This window comes from Podarcis raffonei, chromosome 14 (genome assembly GCF_027172205.1).
Source record: "Podarcis raffonei isolate rPodRaf1 chromosome 14, rPodRaf1.pri, whole genome shotgun sequence".
Lineage (NCBI taxonomy): Eukaryota > Metazoa > Chordata > Lepidosauria > Squamata > Lacertidae > Podarcis > Podarcis raffonei.
In genome coordinates this window covers 20139004-20160692 of record NC_070615.1, presented here as the reverse complement: position 1 = coordinate 20160692, position 21689 = coordinate 20139004, and the positions used below count along the sequence as shown (strand labels likewise).

The window sequence follows — 21689 nt, the reverse complement described above, 5'->3', positions numbered from 1 at the left end:
GATGTTGGACTACAACTCCCATTAGGCTTTGCTATTGGCTGCACTGGCTGGGGCCGATGGGAGATGAAGCTCAGCAACATCTGGAGGTTCCCCACCCATGACTTAGAGGGTGCAGGGCCTGCTATGTGGTTCACACGACTTTGTCCCGAGCGCATCACCTCTGTTCCTTTGCCCTTTCCCCAGCATCTGCCGCCTCCCTCTGCCTAATGGTAGGACTGGCCCTGATAGTTGGACATGTCTGTGTGTTGTGTAGGGTGACAGCCAAGCTAGCTGGACCTCAGCATTGCTCTTTGTTGATCTTAGGGCATTCCCTGGGATGTGCCCGACACTCCCCAGCAGTGTAAGATCAGCCATGCTATTGTCGTGGGACATTTGTCTGCCCTTACTGATTATTCTTTTGTGAGCCTAGCAGGAGAGCTTGAAAGACACTGTTGTAGGGAAATCAACTCCCCACAACCGCCTCCTCCCACCCCAAGACTCCTCCTGAGCAGGAGAACCAAAAAAAGCCAAACCCTTTCATGCGCTGAGCAGCCACTGACAGTGATCATCTTCCCTTGAGGCTCTGTAAACATCCTTGTTAAACGTCAAGGATGCAACACAATTGTTCCTTTGTTTAGACTTTAAGCTTGCATCTCTCACCTCTTTTCTCCCACCACCCATCTGTGGTCTCTTCCTCTACTTCCCCCCTTGTTTCAATTTTTTTTTTCCTGCTTTGAATAGCTCACTTATAAGCAAGTTCCACTTTTGTCTCTGTAACTGTTTTGCCCCAGTGAGCTTCCCTTGCATAATTTCCTTTGGACTACTCCAAACGTAGTCCTTTCTCCTAGACATCGTGTTGTCATCCCTTGTCATGTGGCCAAGTCATTTGTAGCCAATAGCCCTGGTTTTAAGAAAGTTCTACGTGTGATTACATAATGAATTCTGTACCCAGGAAATCCAGATTTTGCACAAAGAAAAGCTAAGTTCTGTGCTCTGTGGGGATGGGGGAGAAATTTGATTCAGTTCGCCTCTAAAGATGAATCTGTCAAATCCACACTTTCTGAAGCAATATGAGAACCAAAACACAGCCATCCTTCGAAATTGTGCTTGTTTGAATTTCGCAGTTCTCCAACCAACCATTGTTTACAAAAACACATATATTAGGTAAAAGTATACCTACAGATGAATATATTAATGAAAATAAGATACAACAACTCACTGTCTAAAGAAAAATTGCTTGCAGAAATACGTACATTAGTCAAAACTGCATAGAAAAATGATGAGGAGAAATTTGCACTAAAGCACTGGTAAGTTTTCATGAGGATTTTATAAACCACAATTTCTTGCAGAAATTTGGAGAACTCAGTTTAAGATTGGAAAAAGTGAGTAACTTAGAGAACAAAAACTGACAGATCTTGCTATCCTTAGTGCTCACTATAAATTTAGGAAAATTGAGCATTTTAAAAAATGTTTTTTGCTTCAGTTTTTACATCCAGAAAATCTGGGTTTTCTGTTACTGGGGAAAGGCAAGAAACTATTCAGAGCACTGAATCCCCGCCCCAAGATTTCCCCAATGGAAATCTTAACTCGCCTGCTTGGGTTCTTAGAATCTGGTAAGTGTCGCTCAGAAACTTTCAAGTAAATATTTGCAGCCACAAGGTCTAGATACTTGATTTCACATAAAATGATAGGTGATGTTCCGAAGCTGAATTCTGAATACAGTTTCATATTCTTTTCTCCTATGGAATTCCAGCAAATATCCAGCCCTGGGCACAGCTGTGTTTTACCATGTGCAAACCACAGCCCCTGTGTATGATGTTCTGCCACCCATCCCAGTTCTCTTCATATGCAGACTGGTTCTTAAAACTTGTGCAACCTTGCCACTGGTTTGGTGTTATTTGCTCCCTCTTATTTGACCTCAACACCCCTAGATGACCTGTTGTGTGCTAATTGGGTAAAAGCCTAGTGTATCTCCATACAGTACTCAATGTAATTATTTTGGTATCGGCCACTTGGCATGTCTGCTAAAACACGGAGATCAGAAATGTGTCCGGTTTCTCTTCACTGGAGATTTTGTCCATTAAACGAGTTTAAACAAAACTCTTGACTTACATTGTGTTGTTGTTGTTGTTGTTTTTTAAAGAAACAGGTTATTTATTTATTTTGCAACACATGGGTTTTAATGCCTCAGTTGGGAAAGTTTGTTTCTTGCTGAGATTAGTGGAGTAGATCTGAAGCTGGATCTAGGCACCAGGCTCTTTGCTGTATATTTGGATTTGAGCTTCATGTGGAACACTGAAACGTAAGATCTGGAGGGCACCAGGTTGGGAATGACTGGCCTACACTGATTTGGCAGCAGATCTTCAGGGTTCCAGGTAGGGTTCTCTCGGCGCCCTCCCTGGGAGATGTTGGGGATTGAATCTGAGACCTTCTGTAGATTCTCTGCACTAAGCTGCAGGTTTTCCCTGTGCCACAAAGAATCAGGGATGAATGGGTCAGACTCCTCTTGGACAGAGCTGTAATAATGCCTGAGAATTGCTTAATTCACATTAACCATGAGCATGCACAATCTGACACAACAGGCTCCCTCTTCTGTGATTTTGGTACACTTCAATGGGTAGCATGTACTCAGCCGGGGCTGAGAGTTTGTAGTGATTCTGCAGGAGCACTGAATGTAGAATGTGCTGTTTCTGCCAAGGCTTCAGTTTTCTTGGGTTTCATCACAAAAGGGAAAAAAAAGAGCAAAGTTTTTAGTACTCCTGCATTGTGATAAGATACAGCATGAGCAATGCTTACTAAAACCAGAGATACTAAAAATGTGATTTGAAATTAGGCCTCAAGAGGTTTGCCACCTGCTGCCCTGCATAGCTGCTCCTTACCTCCCACTGATTAGCAAAACCCAAATATACAAGTTGTGCTAATTTGCAGAGAACTGACTCCATTTGTAGTTTTTGCCCATTCCAAAACTTGAATAATTTTGGCTTGGAAAATAAACAGGATACACAGCTCTGGGTGTATTTACAGTCATACCTTGGGTTGAATGTGCTTTGGGATGAGTGCATTCGAGTTGCGCTCCGTCGCAACCCGTAAGTAACGGAGCGTGTTACTTCTGGGTTTCGCAGCTTGCACAGACATCATGTGCATGCGCAGAAGTGCCATCGCTGGTTACGTTTGCTTCTAGATGCGAACGGGGCTCCGGAACGGATCCCGTTTGCATCTAGAGGTACCACTGTATACTGAAGATGTGTACTAGTTTAGCTGTCATGGATTCCACTAGAGAATTCTGGGAAATGTAGTTTGGCAGGGGGTGCTAAGAATTCCTATGGCTTCCATCCACCATGCTTGGGGCGCGTGAATGGTTATTAAATCTCATTTAAATCAGTAGTACAGATGCCTGCTAAAAAGAGGACAAGGTCCTGTTGTGTTGTGCCTTCTTCCAAAATTTGAAAAGGAAACATTTTTGGGCATTGTCATGCAACCCTTCCTAAAAATAGCCTCAATATTTTGGATGGAATGCTTTCTTATTCACAGTGCTCTATTCCTTCCCATAAATCTCTGCATCCTGTTTCTGCAAGAAAAGAAAAAGATGATGTTACCAGAGCAAAGAATCTGTCTTGTTAAATGTACCAGGAGCAAATTGTTTGCGTAGTACGTCTGGCAGAGAGTGAAATGGGAGAATCGTATAACAATTGTATAACACAGCAATACTAATGCCATACATGGAGAAGTTTTATCAGATTCTGAAAACGTTTAAGGAACAGTTAATAACTGAGGTTTGCATGAGCTATGAGCTATCAAGGTAAGAGGCAACCAAGTATGGTTATGCTTTTGAAACTCTAAGGCGTCCCTGCGTTTGACAAATCTTTAAGAGGCTTGTTCAACTTAGTGTTTCTTAAGAAACCCATACAGATGCCCAAAGGATACTAGAGTGCTTTTTAAATACACGAGTTTAAAGTGATACTGTTTTTTAAAATTACTTTTTCATTTCCGGTATTGAAGCATTAATAACTTTGAATGAAAAATAAAATTAGATGAGTTAAACAAGGAAGTGGGGTAGAGGAAATAGCAAATAAGTTTAGCTATAGAAAAAGCAGAGGAAGTATTATCAGTTGATGATCAAACTCCACAATCGGGTAATAACCCCTGGTCATTGACCATGCTTGCTAGGGCTGATGGGAGATAAGGTTCAATTACATCTGGAGGGCCAAAGGTTTCCCATTTATTGGAACCAACCAAAAAATTATATTCTTAGTTGTTCTTTGGGCTAAACTTAGTGTGACACAGGAGATGCATGGAGTTCAATGGATGCTAGTAGGGGAATAGTAGAGCGGAAGGTAGGGAGGCCAGCAGTAGGGGGAGCCAGAGTAAATGGCTAGTGGAGCAAGAGCCTATGATTGGTTGAGCCAAATGATTCTAGTTTATTCTCAATCTTCCTCCCTGAGTTCTGCAAGGGCAACATGGAGACCTGGCTGATAGTCAGGACCATCTCCTGGGCTGATTGTAGCCAAGTGAGGATGGGTTGGTGACAAACTGAAGTTGGTGGGGCTGTGGCCCATTTACCCATATGTATTAGCCTGCTGGGAAGTTTTATTTAGTCTAATGAAGTAGCCGTGGATAGTAGGGAGTCTGAATGTGATCAGAGCAATGTGTGTGTGTACTTAACCCTATATTCACACAGGGGGAAACTGTAGTCCTGGCTCCTGCCCAAGAATAACAGCAGGTGCACTTTCTTGTAAGTAAAGAAGCCAAGCTTTATTCTAGCAATTTGACAGTGCAAACGCAGCAAAAGTAGGAGAGCAGGAATCAGTCCAGATGCCCTAAGGCTCCAGCGATGAGGCAAGGATCAAAACAACTTAGGAGAAGTGCTTCAAGGTTCCCCAATCACAGTTCAGGGACAAGGCCCCAGGGATCAGTATTCCAGGATCTGCTATGTGAGGCTGCATGGCTGTTCCAACAACAGGTCATGTCTACCTGCCAGGCAGTGTTAGAAACTGAGATAGGAAAGCTAGGAGCTGAACGGCACCTCAAAGGTAAAGGTACCCCTGCCCGTACGGGCCAGTCTTGACAGATTCTAGGGTTGTGCGCTCATCTCACTCTATAGGCCGGGAGCCAGCGCTGTTCGCAGACACTTCCGGGTCACGTGGCCAGCGTGACGAAGCTACCCTGGCGAGGCAGAGCCGCACACGGAAACGCCGTTTACCTTCCCGCTAGTAAGCGGTCCCTATTTATCTACTTGCACCCGGGGGTGCTTTCGAACTGCTAGGTTGGCAGGCGCTGGGACCGAGCAACGGGAGCGCACCCCGCCGCGGGGATTTGAACCGCCGACCATGCGATCGGCAAGTCCTAGGGGCTGAGGTTTTACCCACAGCTCCACCCGCGTCCCACTGCACCTTAAACCTAGGTTATTGGTGCAACAATGGAATGTCTAGGCACGCTTTTTTAATAACAAGGATACAAAGCTGAAAATGAATGACCCGCAGCTAAAATGTTATGTTAATTTTTCACATGGTCTAGGCCTCTTCTGAAGACTTCAAAAAACAAAGCCATGCTTTCCCTGCATGCACCCCTAATATTCCTACTGAGGGTCCCTTCTGCAGTCTTCAGAGAGTGACTGGAAGAGGGGAGGCAGAAAAAGCTCCTCCTTTCCTTCCGCTCTGCGGACAAGTAAAAAAGGCTCCATCGTAGCTTACATACAGTCAGTTAAAATGAAATAGTCGCTGCCCACAGGCTTACAATCTTAAAAACACAACACACAAGGGAAATGGAATAGGGGAAGAAGAGGAAAAATCAAACTCAGTTGCCAATTCTTGAACAATTCTTGTTCTTGTTCTTACAAGGACCAGCTTGCACTGTTCAGGGGTAGGAGGTACCAATAGAGCTGGTCTGCCATATCATAACTGATGGAGTAAGGTCTGTTTCCCATCTCCCATATTGATGCAATCTGATGGAAAGGCACAGTTTTTAATTTTGGGGTCTTGAGCTTAGAGTCGCAGTGTGCCATGGGGCAAATTATATGCACCACATGTTTATACCCATGGAAATTGGGTGTTGGGTAACAAAGAAAACTAATAATCAAGTTTGTGACAGATTGCAAAACAGATGGAAATTGGATTTCATATGCTGGTCACTACGAAGCAGCTGGAGGGGGGGGGAGAGGATGAAACAAGCTGGGGGGGGAAAAAACTTTATTAGACCAAGTTTCCATGTTGTGCAGAACTTTTTTTATATTGTTAGGGTGGTAAACAGACCAGGGTGGTGGTAAGTGGAGATGGGTGCTGTTGAAGCCGTTAATTTTGCATCTTGCTGAGAACAAGAAATACAACAGTGGTTGTTTCCCCAAGCCTGGGAACACAAAAACATATTACCCAGTAGTGTCTCCATCCTTAGACACATGTTCTTTGATAGGCAGTGAAGAACTCTGGAGAGTGCAAGAGGTTGCACACTGTTTTGTGTGTGTGTGTTTTGTTGACCTAATAAAAGTGTTGCCTTTATAATGGATTTGAGAATATTTCTTATGGATCATGACTTTACTGTGTGACTCTGGAAGTAGCAAATAGTGTGCAGATATCTGCTGGAGGATTCTAACCTTGCTTCCTTCTAACAAGGGATAATGGGTGGAGGTGGCAGTGCCTTGGGCATTTGACACCTTCCTTTAGGGCTTTAAGTAGATTAAATCATTTCAGAGATCCTGATTTGATTAGGTTAGAGGTCAGGCAGAAAGAGGCAGCTGTGTGTTCTGGAGATCCTGATGAGTTTCTCTCTCGCATTGATTCAGTATCAGTTGAGGTCAGCAAATAAACACGTGACTGTTGTCTTGTGTGCCTAAAGTTTTGCTTTGCATATTCTCCCAGGCAATGTGGACATTCTTTTAGTCAGGATACTAGGGGCATACTTAAAATGTTTCTTGTTAACCAGTCATAGGTCAGTTTTCTGATAAGTTAAGCAGATGGTGTGTAGGGAAAGTTGAAAGTGAGGTTCCTAATGGCAGCTATTGGCATGCTCCAGACCTCGGCCACATAAAAGGTGTTTGCAGATTTCAAGACCCCTGGTTTTGTCTCTGCTTTTTTTTTTTTGCATCTAGCAACCCTGGAAGGTGAGATACATTTGCATTGACAGGTGTAGCTGTCACATTCAAAGGCAGCTAGTTCAGTACTGTGACTTAGGTATGCATCTGTGTCAACTGTGATTGTCAATAATGACTTTAGGATTGTTCTCTTAAGAAGAAGAAGAAGAGGAGTTTGGATTTGATATCCTGCCGAAGGAGTCTCAAAGTGGCTAACATTCTCCTTTCCCTTCCTCTCCCACAACAAACACTCTGTGAGGTGCGTGGGGCTGAGAGACTTCAGAGAAGTGTGACTAGCCCAAGGTCACCCAGCAGCTGCATGTGGAGGAGCGGAAACGCGAACCCAGTTCACCAGATTACGAGTCCACTGCTCTTAGCCACTACACCACACTTAAGGGTGGAAATCTATTTCAGCATTCTGTTTCTTGAAAACCTTCAGATGATGTTTCTCTAATTTGTTCCACTGTGTTTGACTAAAAAAAAACCCCAACAAAAACATTTGCCTTTGAGAAACTGAGTAAAATAACACCTTCAAAGTATTTTTATGCATGACCATGAATGATCTTGGAAATAATGTATGAATTTTTAGGGTTTGTTCTTTTTTTAAAATATTGGACCGAATCTTGTGAAACCTTAACACATAAGCACAAGCTTTTATGTACTAGATTCCACTTCATCAGAAGTGGGTGTTATTTTTGTGATGTGGATGTTGGAAAATTATTCTGGTAATCCTTTTTCCTTTTTCCTTTCCTTTCTTTTTCAGCGTTCTGGGTCATGAAACTTAATCCACAGCAAGCTCCGTTGTATGTGAGTAAAACTTTTTTACCTACTTTTTCAATCCATGTGGATTATTGAAACTAAGCTTCGATACTCTTTTTACCTAATGACCAAATGTCCTTTGAAAATCCATGCTACTGAGAAACAATTGCATTTGTTTGAAATTATAGTATTGTTGATGAGAAGTTGAACTGGACCCGATTCCAAGATTTACTGAAATCAGCATATAGTTTAGAGATTGGTCGTGCCTTAGATCCCAAACGCCTTGCGAGTCGAATGTTTTGGCTCCCGCATGCCGCAAACCTGGAAGTGAGTGTTCCGGTTTGCGAACGTTCTTTGGAACCCGAAAGTCCGACACGGCTTCCGATTGGCTGCAGGAACTTCCTGCAACCAATTGGAAGCCACGGCTTGGTTTCTTTCACCTCTCTGTTTATTTCTCCTCAGTGTTTTCGTTCAATTTTTTCAGTAAAGTGTTGCCAGGATTTCTTTTTTTTCTGGACTCTGTGTCTGCATTATTTAAGCGACTTTGCTAACATAGTGAAGGGAGGAAGATGGCCAGTAGTCAGGGACCTGCATTTGTTGGTAGAATGCCACCTTGCTTCATAGTGCTTAATAAAAAGAATTCTTTGCACGCTAGGTTTTTTAATAAAAAAAAATACACGAATTACCTTGTGGCAAGGATGCAGCCTGCGGTTTTCCAGCTCTGTGTAAGCTGCTCAGACATCCTTTTCATGTGGTCCCTTATATTAAAATGTGGTCGCTGAGCACATTTTTGTTTACACTTGAGCTTCTGGACAATATCCCAGAATCCACCAAGCAGTCCTGGAGATCATATTTGGTACTTCCATTCAGGTGTTCATGCTTACTCATTTTCCTTTAAAAAAAGAAGACATCGACTGAGAGAATGGTGCAGTACTGAGTATGTGTGACTGAGAAAACAGGATGACATAATTTGAACAAGTGAACATTGCTTTGCAATACCTTTTTCCTGTGAAACATTTGGAAAAGACCTGTCATACAGTATAAGAGACCTACATTGGCTCCCAGTACGTTTCCAAGCACAATTCAAAGTGTTGGTGCTGACCTTTAAAGCCCTAAATGGCTTTGGCCCAGAATATCTTAAGGAGCGTCTCCACCCCCATCGTTCTACCCAGACACTGAGGTCCAGTGCCGAGGGCCTTCTGGCGGTTCCCCCACTGCGAGAAGTGAAGCCAAAGGGAACCAGGCAGAGGGCCTTCTCGGTAGTGGCGCCCTCCCATCAGATGTCAAGGAAATAAACAACTACCTGACTTTTAGAAAACATCTGAAGGCAGCCCTGTTTAGGGAAGTTTTTAATGTTCGATCTTTTATCGTGTTTTTTAATATTCTGTTGGGAGCTGCCCAGAGTGACTGGGGAAACCCAGTCAGATGGGCAGGATACAAATAAATTATTATTTTAATCAATCAATTAATTAATTAATTAATTAAAGGGGTGCATGGAAGTGTTTCTCTGTGTTGGTGGGGAGCCACGATGGATTGTGGGAAGGGCATATGGAGGAGGACTGAGGGTGAGTAATCATCAGATCATCCTATAGTAAACACGAAGGGAAGTGGCTCTTAGGTAGCGACTAGACTGTCAGTATTTTGCAGGAGGGATGGAAACGCATACCAGAACTTTATAGGTTTGTGTAATAAAAGTGAAACCAAGTGCTCTTGTTGCCCTGGCACTTTTGTGGTTAGAAAAGTAACAGGAAATGCACTGAAAACGGGGAAGAATGAATAATTAACAGGAAGACGTGCAAACACTGCAGAAAGTAGTTCAGGAGCAATGCTCATTGTCATATAACCGCTCTATAAAAAATTGGAACGTATTCTCAGTGAAGGCTGGGTATATAGTCTTAACATCCGTGAAAGGTTTGTGCGGCAAATTGGGATGAAAGCTCAGTAAACAGGTTGTCTGTGGGAAGCCCCCTACCCGCGGCGCAACAGCTTTCAAACCTGGAATCGCCTGGAATAACCGTGGACGTCATTGGTGGCAACTCAATAAGCGAGCCCCGTTTGGAAGGCCAGCTTCCTTAAAAAGGCACCTTGACCAAGGCTGCTTATCTCCCACTGGTAACATGGTGCTTCAGAGGAAGTGGCATGTTGGGGCTGTATTTTTTTGAAGGGGGGGGGTCGCTTGCAGTTTTTTGTGGGTTTGGTGCTGATTCCTGAGAGCCAACAGTTCTGGCTGTTGCCTGAACCAGAGTCTGTGCTACTCAGATGTCAATAATGCAGAAACATTGGTGGAGCCTAGCAGAAGCAACTAGTAAAGTGGGATGACGTGTCGACGGTTCAGTGTAAATCTCACCTAATGCTCCATTGGTGCATCAGTGACACCTTCCGGAATACACTGGCAAAAAACAAAACAAAAAACCCCCACCACCGCCAGTCTGAAGGGTTTACTGTCTGAAAGTAAGTTTTGGAAGCTTTGTCTGAAATTAGTTGTTCCCTTCCATCCTTCTCCTCCATGTTCTTAAGTCTGTGTGGCATGTAAAAAGCAAGCCTAGGTTGAGGGCTGTGCAGCGCCATCTGGTGCCCGCTGCAGAACATACACACCAAATTCTGATCTTGGTTTCTGTTCCAAAGTTTCCCTTTCCTTTGTTAGCGCTAATGGGGACTTTGAAGAAACAAAAGAAGCTGGTTTCTCTCAGCTTTTGCAGAAATGGCCCTCGCATTGAAATACTAGTAAACCGCGTTTCTGTTTCGATCAAGACTCTGCTTTCAAAATAATCGCCATTGCTCCAGCTAAGGTTGCTGTAAGCAGAAGACACTGGCTTTCTTACTCAATGTTTTAAAGAGATCCTAAACCAGCTTCGGATGAGCACACTCCCTCTTTTTCTGCTTCCTAGAGCAAAGCATGGTTTGCTGGGACCTGCAACATAATGTTGCGTATATCCTTAGTCTCCAACAGGAGTGCTTCTTTACAGATGTCACTCTGAGATGGGATTGGCTAACTTGTGACTCTCCAATTGTTGTTGGACTCCAAATCCCATCAGCCCTAACCAGCATGGTCAGCGGTCATGAATGATGGGAGTTGTATTCCAGCAACATATGCAGGCCACCGGTTAGTCATCCCTGCTGGCAACGATTCTTCAGAGGCCCTCTGCATGATGCAAATCTCATTTTCAACCAAATAAATAGACACAGGGGTAGTACATTTCAAACAGCAGTTTGCTTTTGACACGAGACACTACAGAGGGTCTTGAATCTGAAGAATATCTGCTGGTGTTTCTTACCATCAACACAGGATCGATAAGAAACGAAGATTTAGTTTCATGTCTTGGAGCCTCTTCATATCTTTTAGAGTCCTTGGGTGAGGACCCTCAGACCTGGGGACTGAACGAGCCTCAGGCCTCCATTTGGCACTTGTGACTTCACCCCAGGCCACACCGTGACCTCCTTGGGTACTTTGGCCCGGAAGAAATGTGTCCTTAAACCGCGATAATGTCTGTTGTGTGTCTGGCTGGAGGGATGGCGTGTAGGAATCTTCAGACTTTGGTATGGCTGACTTGCAGCCTGCTGCACAAAGGTAAACGTCACCTCTGTTGCTGCACCCCATTTTACCTCTGCACCCCCTGTGTGCAACCGGTGTAGCCCCCCCCAGATGACTGCTCATGAAGAGAGATGACCCTCAGGCTGACAAATGATAATAATAACGATGATGATGATGATGATGATGATGATGATGATAATTTATTATTTATACCCCGCCCATCTGGCTGGGTTTCCCCAGCCACTTTGGGAGGCTTCCAACAGAATATTAAAATACAATAGTCTATTACACAATAAAAGCTTCCCTAAACAGGGCTGCCTTCAGATGTCTTCTAAAAGTCTGTAGTTGTTTTTCTCTTTGACATCTGGTGGGAGGGCGTTCCAAGGGCGGGCGCCACTACCGAGAAGGCCCTCTGCCTGGTTCCCTGTAACTTGGCAAAGTTTCCCCCACCTTTGTGTTAAGGACTCAAGAAAGCCTCTTATTCTTTCTCAAGTTTTCATATTTCTTTTCTAATCATAACGTAATGTTCCATGGTTTCTGGAGAGTGTCCTCACTGGGATTTTTTTTTTGGTAGGGGCAGGGATGTTGTCCACTCTTTGTGTATTGATACTTCTGTATTCCTCAGGATTCACCTAATGTCCCTTCTAGTTTCTAGTAGCTCAGCTTTTTGCGCCAAGCCTGTTGGCACACAGACTCTGTGTTTGCTATTAGAGGGAGCAATGATTTACTTACAAACTCTTAATTTAAAGAGGGTCCATGGATACGAAGCATGCAGCCCTGCCTCCTGCTCCCAATCTCTCAGTTGCAGTCGGAAGAGACAGTCTTACATTTGCACGGCGCTGCTCCTCATCTGTTGAGGAGTTAAGAGTTACATCTGCACTGACCCGTGCACTCGGTCTGAAATATTTGCCATTGGGATACTTCAGCAGCTGCTCAGAAAGCTGAAACGCACCACCCGGCCCTGCTGTGTCTTTTGGCAAATGGCTTTAAGGGGATTAGGCGGAGAGTCGGCTAGCACTAGGTCTGCAATCTTGGCCTTGGACTTTGGATCTGGAAAATAATTCAAGGAGCAAGAATGTTAAGGGACGTGTTTTGAAGTTTTCATGGAAAACACTTTTATCCTGCAAGGAGATGGAGCCAGGGGTCTTCAGATTTTTACCCTAGTTGTGGTCTGCGGTTAAACAGTAGTACTATTTGTCAGCTCCTTAGGTGTTGAGGGTTCACCTGGATTTCTTGGTTTAACGTTCTAGTGGATCAGTGTCCTTGTTGGCAGAATCTACTGGTCTGTAGGTATTCTGTAGGAAGGCTCTTACGGCTGTTTTAACATATTGACCTGGTTCACATGTAACCCTAAACTATGGCTGAGCATTACATAGAATCATAGAGTTGCATGAACCTTGGGGCTTGCATGTTCCTCCCCCCTTCCGTGGCATGGCTACGTGATCAAATATTTTTGCCTCTGTTTTTGACTAACACAATATGTTCAAATATGGACATACTATTGTTAGTCTTAACTATGGTTTTGGGCAGGGACGCGGGTGGCGCTGTGGGTTAAACCACAGAGCCTAGGGCTTGCCGATCAGAAGGTCGGCGGTTCGAATCCCCACGATGGGGTGAGCTCCCGTTGCTCGATCCCAGCTCCTGCCAACCTAGCAGTTTGAAAGCACGAAGTGCAAGTAGATAAATAGGTACTGCTCTAGCGGGAAGGTAAACGGCGTTTCCGTGTGCTGCTCTGGTTTTGCCAGAAGCAGCTTAGTCATGCTGGCCACATAACCTGGAAGCTGTATAAAGTCAGCCAATATAGTGAGAAGAGCGCTGCAACCCCAGAGTCGGTCACAACTGGACCTAATGGTCTGGGGTCCCTTTACCTTTACCTTTATGGTTTTGGGCAGTGGTTTTCAATCAGTGTGCTGTGGCACCCTGGGGTGCCTTGAATGATGGTCAGGGGTGCTGCAGGCAACACTGGCCTCTGTCTCTCTTTCCTGCCCTCCCTCCTTTGATGCTCTCCCGTGTCTCTGCCTCCCAAAGGCTTGCACAGCTGTTTGTTGCAGCAAGCTTAGCAGGTGAATGCAAGCTTAGCAGGTGAATGGTGCCTCTGGGGCTAGCCAGGGGGTGCTGGTTGCCAGGAGCTGAGGTGGCCTCAGTAAGCAAGCAAACAAGCAAACAAACAGGCCAGGGAGCCCAGCCAGCCAGTCCACCAGCCATCACTGTTGGGAATGGACAGACAAGTCCCAGGGCCCTGTGGGACAGTGTGAGGAGGCACCTCTCTTTGGGGCGGGAGGGGGTGCAGCTCAGAGACCAGGGGTGACAGCAGTGGATGCCCGGAGGACTCTTGAGAGGAGGCTGAGGGAGTACTCCACAAGGGAGGGTGTTTGAAAAAGGGTGAGCTCTACTCCTGAGCCCCACAGGGTGCTGCAGAAAGATTGTGGTTGGTCAAGGGAGCCGTGGACTTAAAAAGGTTGAAAACCTCTGGCTTAGGGCAAGAAACCAAGTTTTGATCATGGTTTATAATCCTTACTTTGTTTTCCCTAAACCAGCTTCCCCCAAATGTTGTCCTTCAAATGTTTTTGTACTACAACTCCTATCAGCCACAGCCAGAATGGCCATTGTTAACAGATTATGGGAGCTGTAGTCTAAAACATCAGGAGGGCACCAGGTTGGGGAAGATTGTAACAAACCATAGGTAATACTAAACACAGTTCTCTGTCCAAATGAAACAAGAGACTGTAGTTAGCAGAAAAGAAGCTTCCAGTTGTCTCATGGCTTTATTGGGGCAGGAGAGCAGGAAATGGGGCCCTTTTCTTTCTAAATGGCCCATTCCTGCTAATTGGTTCTTTAAACAGGCTTTAAACAGACATTGCGTGAAGCAAAATTTCATTTTCTTTACCTGGCTACTGCTTACTCATCATATTCAAATATGTTTGTTAATGTGAACAGCACCTAAAACTAGTATGCTCAAATGGCCCCTGGTCTTAATATTTGGAACCCTGGAACCATTATCAGCTTGTAAGCGATGTGGATTTTATTTTTAAAAAACGACACTGGAAATTTCAATATGAAATTGTAAAGCTTGGTAAAATTAAAATATCTTCATGTCTTCTTTATGTAGTGTTTCCCCCGCATGTTGTGAAAATACTTGCAGCAGATATATACTCTTCTTACACTGGGCAAGTAACTTGAAATGCCTCAACTCCAACAGGCAATTTTCCATTCCATTTATTTCTGGAATTTTTCCCTTGGAGGCATTTATCTGCTGAAGCCGGCATATGACATATGTCTCTTTCTCTGCGTGCTTGACCCAGGTCACTGTTTTTACTGGGGGCTATTTTGTTGTTGTTGCACAAACAGGTATCTCTCGAGCTTCAGAGACAGGCTTACGTTATGAACACCCATCACCTGCAGCCCTGCAAAGCCCATGCATTCCTAGGCTGTTTTCCAGGTGTTGTTCTCTGGGTAAATGTGCAAAGACAAAAGTTTGGGGCTGGGTGATGGAAGGGTTTGCATCAGGGCCAGGCAACTTGTGTTGCTGCACAATCAGCTCCCATCATCCCTGATCATTGGCCATATTGATTTGGGCCGGGGGGAGTCCTAACATCTGGAGAGCCACAGGTTCCTTAGTTTACATAGTTGGTCTCAAGGAACTCGGGATGACGTGGGGATCATTCTGCCACAGCGACAGAACATCTGCTTTGCAAATAGAAGTTCTCAAGGTCATTCCCCAGGTAGCAGGCAATGCAGGGAATGTGTCTGAACTTGGGACACTGGAGAGCGGCTGCCAGTCAGAGCATACAAGACTGGTCTCAGTGGGCAAATGGTATCATCTAGCTTTCTATGTTCTTATGCTCATAACAGCCCTGAGAGGTAGATTCGTATGAGAGAGAGTGGCTGAGGAAAGGTGCGCCAGCGAAGTTCATGAGTGTGAGTTTGGGCCCAGATCTCTCCAGTTAAAGTCCAGCAAATAAAAACTAGGGGTCTTGGTATTAGCTCACGTGACTACACCGGCGTGGCTGCCAAGCTTATTCTGCCCCTCCTGCCGCAACCCTGGAGATCTGTCTTATTTCATCCATCACTACCCGGAAGATGAATTTTTAAAGACTCCTTTCTTCGCCTTTTCCCATATGATTTGCGCATTTTTTCTGGCATCTTTCCACGTGGAGCAGGACAGGGGGAAGTATATCCTTTGGGTTGTAAGTTTGCAACTGGAGGCTGCCTTTTTTTGAAGCTCATACTGCTTTTGTAACCTGTATAAATAAGCAAGAGCCTGGGGGTTGGTGGGTGGTAATTTCCCCATGCCAATGCCACTGGTCTATAGTTACTTTATTTTACTTCATTGGTTTAGAAAAATGAATAGTCTGCTTAATCAGAAAAATCTCTCTTAAGTGGTGTACATAATAAAATAATGTACTATATATTTTGGATTGTTGTTTGTTCACCATGCATTTGCATGATGGCTCCTGAGATGAAAGGACACGTTTTCGTCTGTTTGGATGCAATTGGATCCCATTTTGAATCAAGATGGTGAACTGAGGTTTTCAAAACAGCACAAATGTTATTCCCTGATTTCAAAATGGCACTGATTTGTGTGTGTGTGATCTTTTAGAATTCCCGAGCAATTGGTGTGAGTTTGCTAGTATTAAGATTCTATGAATAAAACACAAGATAAAATCAGCAAACCTTGTTAAACCTCACAGAGCTACAATTCGTAGCTCCCTGTGAAGGGTAAAGGTAAAGGACACCTGGACGGTTAAGTCCAGTCAAAGGCGACTATTGGGTGTGGTTCTTACCTCACTTTTCAGGTTGAGGGAGCCGGTGCTTGTCCACTGACAGCTTTCCGGGTCATGCGGCCAGCATGACTAAAACGCTTCTGGTGCAATGGAACAGTGTGACGGAAACCAGAGCATACGGAAACACCATTTACCTTCCTGCCGCAGGGGTACCTATTTATCTACTTGCACTGGCATGCTTTTGGACTGCTAGGTTGGCAGGAGCTGGGACAGAGCAAGGGGAGCTCACTCCATCATGGGGATTCAAACCGTCGACCTTCTGATCGGCAGGCCCAAGAGGCTCAGTGGTTTAGACCACAGCGCCACTCTCAGCACCTTTAACAAACTACATTTCCCATAATTCTTTGGGGGGGGGAAGCCACGGGTGTTTAAATTGGTGTCACAGTGCTTTAAATGTATGGTGTGAATGTGGCCCTTGTCCAAGAATGTAACCTGCACATTAACTCCAGGAGACATAATTGGATTTTATTTTATTTTTGAAAAAAATGTAGAACAGCTAGACATGTTCATGGGTCTGTGTTATTCTTGCATATCTAATCTAACTCCCAGGCAGAAACCTTTAACAAAGTGTTAGATGCTCCCCTGGCTAACGCCTGCTTACAAAGGGAGCTGATGAAAGGTGTCAGGTCTGTTTTGTGGGCAGCCACTATGGGAAATCATCCTTGACCATCTGCGATACGGTGTGGTGGCCAGTCCTGCTACAAAGGGATTGATGCAAACTGTCACCAGAGGCTTTGCTTGCTTAGTATTAACAATCCTCTGCTAGTGCGGAGAATGGCTGCGTTATGAGCAAGTGTTGACTGTTAGTTTTTCATTCTGTTTGGCACGCTGTTTTTTTAATTTCACAAATAATTGCTGCCTTTCAGTTAAAAAGAAGACAAAAGCCATTGTGTTGATGTCTGGATTTCATTAGATTGTAGGTTTAGAGTAGGTGGACACTTTTGTTTAAGCGCCATCCCTATCTTGCGATAGCTGTGACACCGTGGTTTGCAAATGCGCTTGCCGGCGACGAGCAAATTGTTGGCTCTGAAGGAAAAGCTGCCCTTCTTTTTCATATTTGGAGGAAAAGGGGAACGCTCCCTAGGGCCGCATTAAGAAGTGCAAGAGTGGGTCACTCTTGCCCTCAGTCTGAAAAAGGTTAGCCATTCCTTCCCTAAGTGAATTGAGACAAATTCTGCGTGCAGCCCCCACCATTGGAGGCAGTGTGCCTCTGAGCGTCAATTGCTCAGGTCCTGCTTTTCAGCTTCCCATAGGCATCCGTTTGGCCACTGTGAGAACACGATGCTGGACTAGATGGGCCTCTGGTCTGATCCTGCAAGGCTCCTCTTATGTTCTTAAGTCTTCCCTTGGAGAAGGCTGATGTAGGACATAGCACACTGCCTTATGCTAAGCCAGACCATTGCTCAGGATTTCCTCTTGAGTACCTGTTGCTGGAGGGACGCAGTGGTGCTGTGGGTTAAACCACAGAGCCTAGGACTTGCCGATCAGAAGGTCGGCAGTTCGAATCCCTGCAACGGGGTGAGCTCCCGTTGCTCGGTCCCTGCTCCTGCCAACCTAGCAGTTTGAAAGCACGTCAGAGTGCAAGTAGATAAATAGATACCGCTCTGGCGGGAAGGTAAACGGCGTTTGCGTACGCTGCTGCTCTGGTTCGCCAGAAACGGCTTAGTCATGCTGGCCACATGACCCGGAAGCTGTACGCCGGCTCCCTCGGCCAGTAAAGTGAGATGAGTGCCGCAACCCCAGAGTCGGCCACTACTGGACCTAATGGTCAGGGGTCCCTTTACCTTGCCTTTACCTGTTGCTGGAGTTCATGAGCAGAGAGAGGGCTGCTATGATCAGGTCCTGCTTTCGGCCTGGAGTTGGTTGACCACTGGGAGAAGAAGATGCTGGACCTTTGGCCTAATCTAGCAGGGCTCTCTTGACCATTGCTGCTAGCTGCCTTTTGGCTATGGGACCGTTGCTGTAGCTTTCCCCCACATTTTGTAGCTAAAAATGGATTGGGCTGTGAAGACACAACTACTTCCAGGTACACGTCTCTGAAAGGTTCCTGACTTGAAAGTAAAGGTGACCTTTGTGTGTGTGTGTGTGTGTGCATGCGTCTGCGTGGTGGAGTTAAATGGCATGTTTTCGTTGGCAGCGGGGCACCAAGCCAGGTAAACATTAGTCAATCAAAGCTAGGTACGAAATTAAGTTATACTTTTGTTTGCCGGCCTGTGCCAGAGGCTCTTTTGATCTTGGGAGACTTTTCTCCAAATGGGGTTTGGCTGCCTGGCTTGGCTGCTTCAAATGAACCGGGGTTATAATAACCATCTTGTGTGGTAGTGATCTCAAGCAGATGACATTATTTGGGTAATAATAAATGAGGAAAGGTAAACATGCATGAATTAAAACGTCTCTCTCTGGGTTGAGGGCAGCAGTGCTTTTGGAAACAGATTGCCTTCCTAGGTTACAGGAATTCATCTGCGCTTTGCTGTAGCTCCAGAGTTGTTTAAAACCGTGAACCTTACACCAGAAATTGTGAATTTATATTACTGACAGGGTTTGTTATGTGTGTGGGAGGGAAACATATTTCTGGACGCAGTTTTACTTAGAAAGAAAGAAAGAACCGGTGGTGGTAATTTTTCCTTAGTATTTGCAGCTGGAAAACATGCACTAAGTATCTCATCTGTACCAGACCCCCTTCCGTAAGGAATTTAGGGCACTGTGTGGATTTCTCCCCTTGGCAATCCTATTAGGTAGACTAGACTGAGAGCAGACCCTAGGTCACCTGCTTAGCTTTGTAACTAGGAACCTGAACTCTGGTCTTGGAGTTCCAGGTCTGATGTTTTTTATTCATGCTTCCTTTATCTTATTGGCGATTAGGAGGTGTGAGAGAATTCCTCAGTGCCTGCGGGCAGCTTGATCTTGGTGGTAGCAGCTGAATGGACTTTGCTCTCCCCACAGAAAGGAGTAAATTATTGCTTCTCTTCGGCTGTGTCTTTGTGTATTCTTTTTTTATTATAAAAAACCAACACATTTTATTTCAAATGTGCTTCTTGGGAAAGGGAAAGGAGGTTGTTAGACTGTATCTTTACCCCAGACCTCTGGATGGATGAAGTATTGGATTAGGGCCTGGGAGACCAGGGTTCAAATCCCCACTCTGAGCCATGAAGCTCGCAGTCACCTTCTCTCACAAGGCTGTGAGCCATAAATGCAAAAAATAAATTCCAGAAATATTAAATCCTTATGCTCTTCTTCTCCTCTTAGGGCGACTGCATAATCACCATATTGCTTACTGAGGATGACAAAGCTGGGAGCGATGATGTAGTTTTCTACCTTGTGTTTACTGGATCCGCTGTTCAGCACTGTACCAGCACTAGGAAGCTTGATTCAGGGACATTGGAGACCATTGCTCCTGGTAAGTTCCTTTTTTTTACAAAAAAGATCTCCCGCAAATCTACCATTATAAGCCAGGGGCGAGCGAGGGAACCTGTTTTTCAGCCTTCCTCTCTTGACAGCCCGTGGCAGTTTGTGAGCAGCACCAGAGGCAAAATTGGGGGTCTTTAGATTTGTACAGTAGGCTAGTTTCTATAAACACACACCCTTTATCCTCCTCCCTGGCAAGCAATAGGCATTATCAGGATTCAAGGACACATTCCAGCCCGACAAAATGATGTGTAGCTGGGGAACATCAACTGTGGTTTAGATAGATGGGGTGACTTTAGCTGGGGAAGCGATGGGGCAGCGAAGGGAGCACATAATCTTCAGTGTTCTCCCGACCATGGCTAAGCAAGTGTCCCCTGGTGTGTCTGTGGTTGCTTAGCCCAAGGAACAGGCTATGTGGGCAGCAGCACCCTTCTTAACTTAGTTGCCTATGAAGATCTGGAGCTTTGTTTAAAAAAAATGGCATGCTTTCTACCTTCTCCTTCAATTAGGTTAATAAATATAAATACGTTAATTTTGCTATTTTTGCCCAGGGCGCAACCCACTCTCAATTTCTTGTGAGTTTTTAAATGTTTGCTGTAAAAATAATTCTCTTCCCGGCTTCCTTTTATGAAATAATCTTTGTCCTGGGAGACCACAAGAGTAAACAAGTTGTGTAAGAGATGGTCACTTGAAAGTAGCAGTCATGTGGCCTTGATTTTTCTTTCTTAAAAAATACCCTTTCGTATGAAACATAGCATCATTTCCCCACCCCAAAGGCAAAAGAGAGCGCCATGAAGCCCTGTTGAGCAAGAATTTTTCTTAGAAGGCCCCTTAAAGGGGCTGACCATTAACTTTTATTACATAAAGACAGTGGCATTAAAGGAAAGAAAGAAAGAAAGAAAGAAAGAAAGAAAGAAAGAAAGAAAGAAAAGGCACACGAGAACAAATGGGTCTTTGACATTTGAAGGCCTGTACTGAAGTGATAGTTTGTGGGATTGCATCAAATTTAGTGTTAAGGTAAAGCCACTTAGTGGTACTTGTTCTGCTGGTGAAATGTTGTTGCATAAGAGAATGCCAATGGTGACTTCGATGCACAATGAATTGCACAGTCTGTTGCACAATGGTTTCCCACTAGCGCAGCTTCTGCATTTGATTCCTCTGTTGTGTGACGTTAAAACTCACCTGTTCACTAACACAAGTTCCCTCACACTAGCAGACAGAAAATGTTGGGTGCAGCCCATTGGAGGTGGAGTTCTATAATTATGGGAGCCAGCACAGGGAAGGCCCTGTCTATTGTGCCCACCAATCTAATTGACTGTCTTGGCAAGCACACAGTAGTTGGTTTTAATAAACTGGCAGGATTATTTGGGCAAAGGCAGTCCTTTAGACAACCCAGTTCCAAGCCATTTATGGCTTTAGAGTTTAACATCAGCAACTTGAATTGGGCCCAGAAGCACAGTTAAGCAGTCCAGTTGGAACAATATGTGCATGTGTGTTGCCTGGGAGACCAAGGAGGAACTCTAATGGGGCTGGATTTAGCTTGGGATATACCAGTTGCTGACCCCCTACAGTAAAGTCAAGAAACCATAGCTTTGCTGGTAAATGTTTGGGGTAGGATTTCCCATTTTTGCAGTATTATTGAATAAAATAATTTTGTTGATTGCATTTTGTTTTCTGACATTTAACTGATTTTTTAGCTCTTTCGTATTTTATGCTGTCGTAAGTTGCTTTGGGGACGCAGGTGGCACTGTGGTCTAAACCACTGAGCCTAGGGTCCGCCAATCAGAAGGTCAGCAGTTCGAATCCCCGCGACGGGGTGAGCTCCTGTTGTTCGGTCCCAGCTCCTGCCCACCTAGCAGTTCGAAAGCACGTCAAGTGCAAGTAGATAAATAGGTACCGCTCCAGCGGGAAGGTAAACAGTGTTTCCATGCACTGCTCTGGTTCGCCAGAAGTGGCTTAGTCATGCTGGCCACATGACCCAGAAGCTGTCTGCGGACAAACACCGGCTCCCTCAGCCTATAGAGCAAGATGAGTGTGCAATCCCTGAGTCATCCGCAACTGGATTTAACAGTCAGGGGTACCTTTACCTTTACCTTTAAGTTGCTTTGAGGCACATCTTTTACATTAAATGGCCAAAGTTAAATCCCCCCCCTTTTAGGTCCTAAAC

General features: G+C 44.8%; 1 protein-coding gene across 7 annotated transcripts in view; it reads left to right on the top strand.

Moving 5' to 3' along the window:
- Positions 1 to 21689, top strand: part of AKAP13 (A-kinase anchoring protein 13) — a 243912-nt gene that overhangs the window by 73167 nt on the left and 149056 nt on the right. For all 7 annotated transcript variants that reach the window (XM_053365802.1, XM_053365801.1, XM_053365806.1 and 4 more), the window contains exons 3-4: positions 7806 to 7849; positions 19364 to 19514. In XM_053365802.1, coding sequence (XP_053221777.1) covers positions 7817 to 7849; positions 19364 to 19514 — 184 coding nt within the window. In that variant the 5' untranslated portion in view covers positions 7806 to 7816. The remainder of the gene's footprint in view (positions 1 to 7805; positions 7850 to 19363; positions 19515 to 21689) is intronic.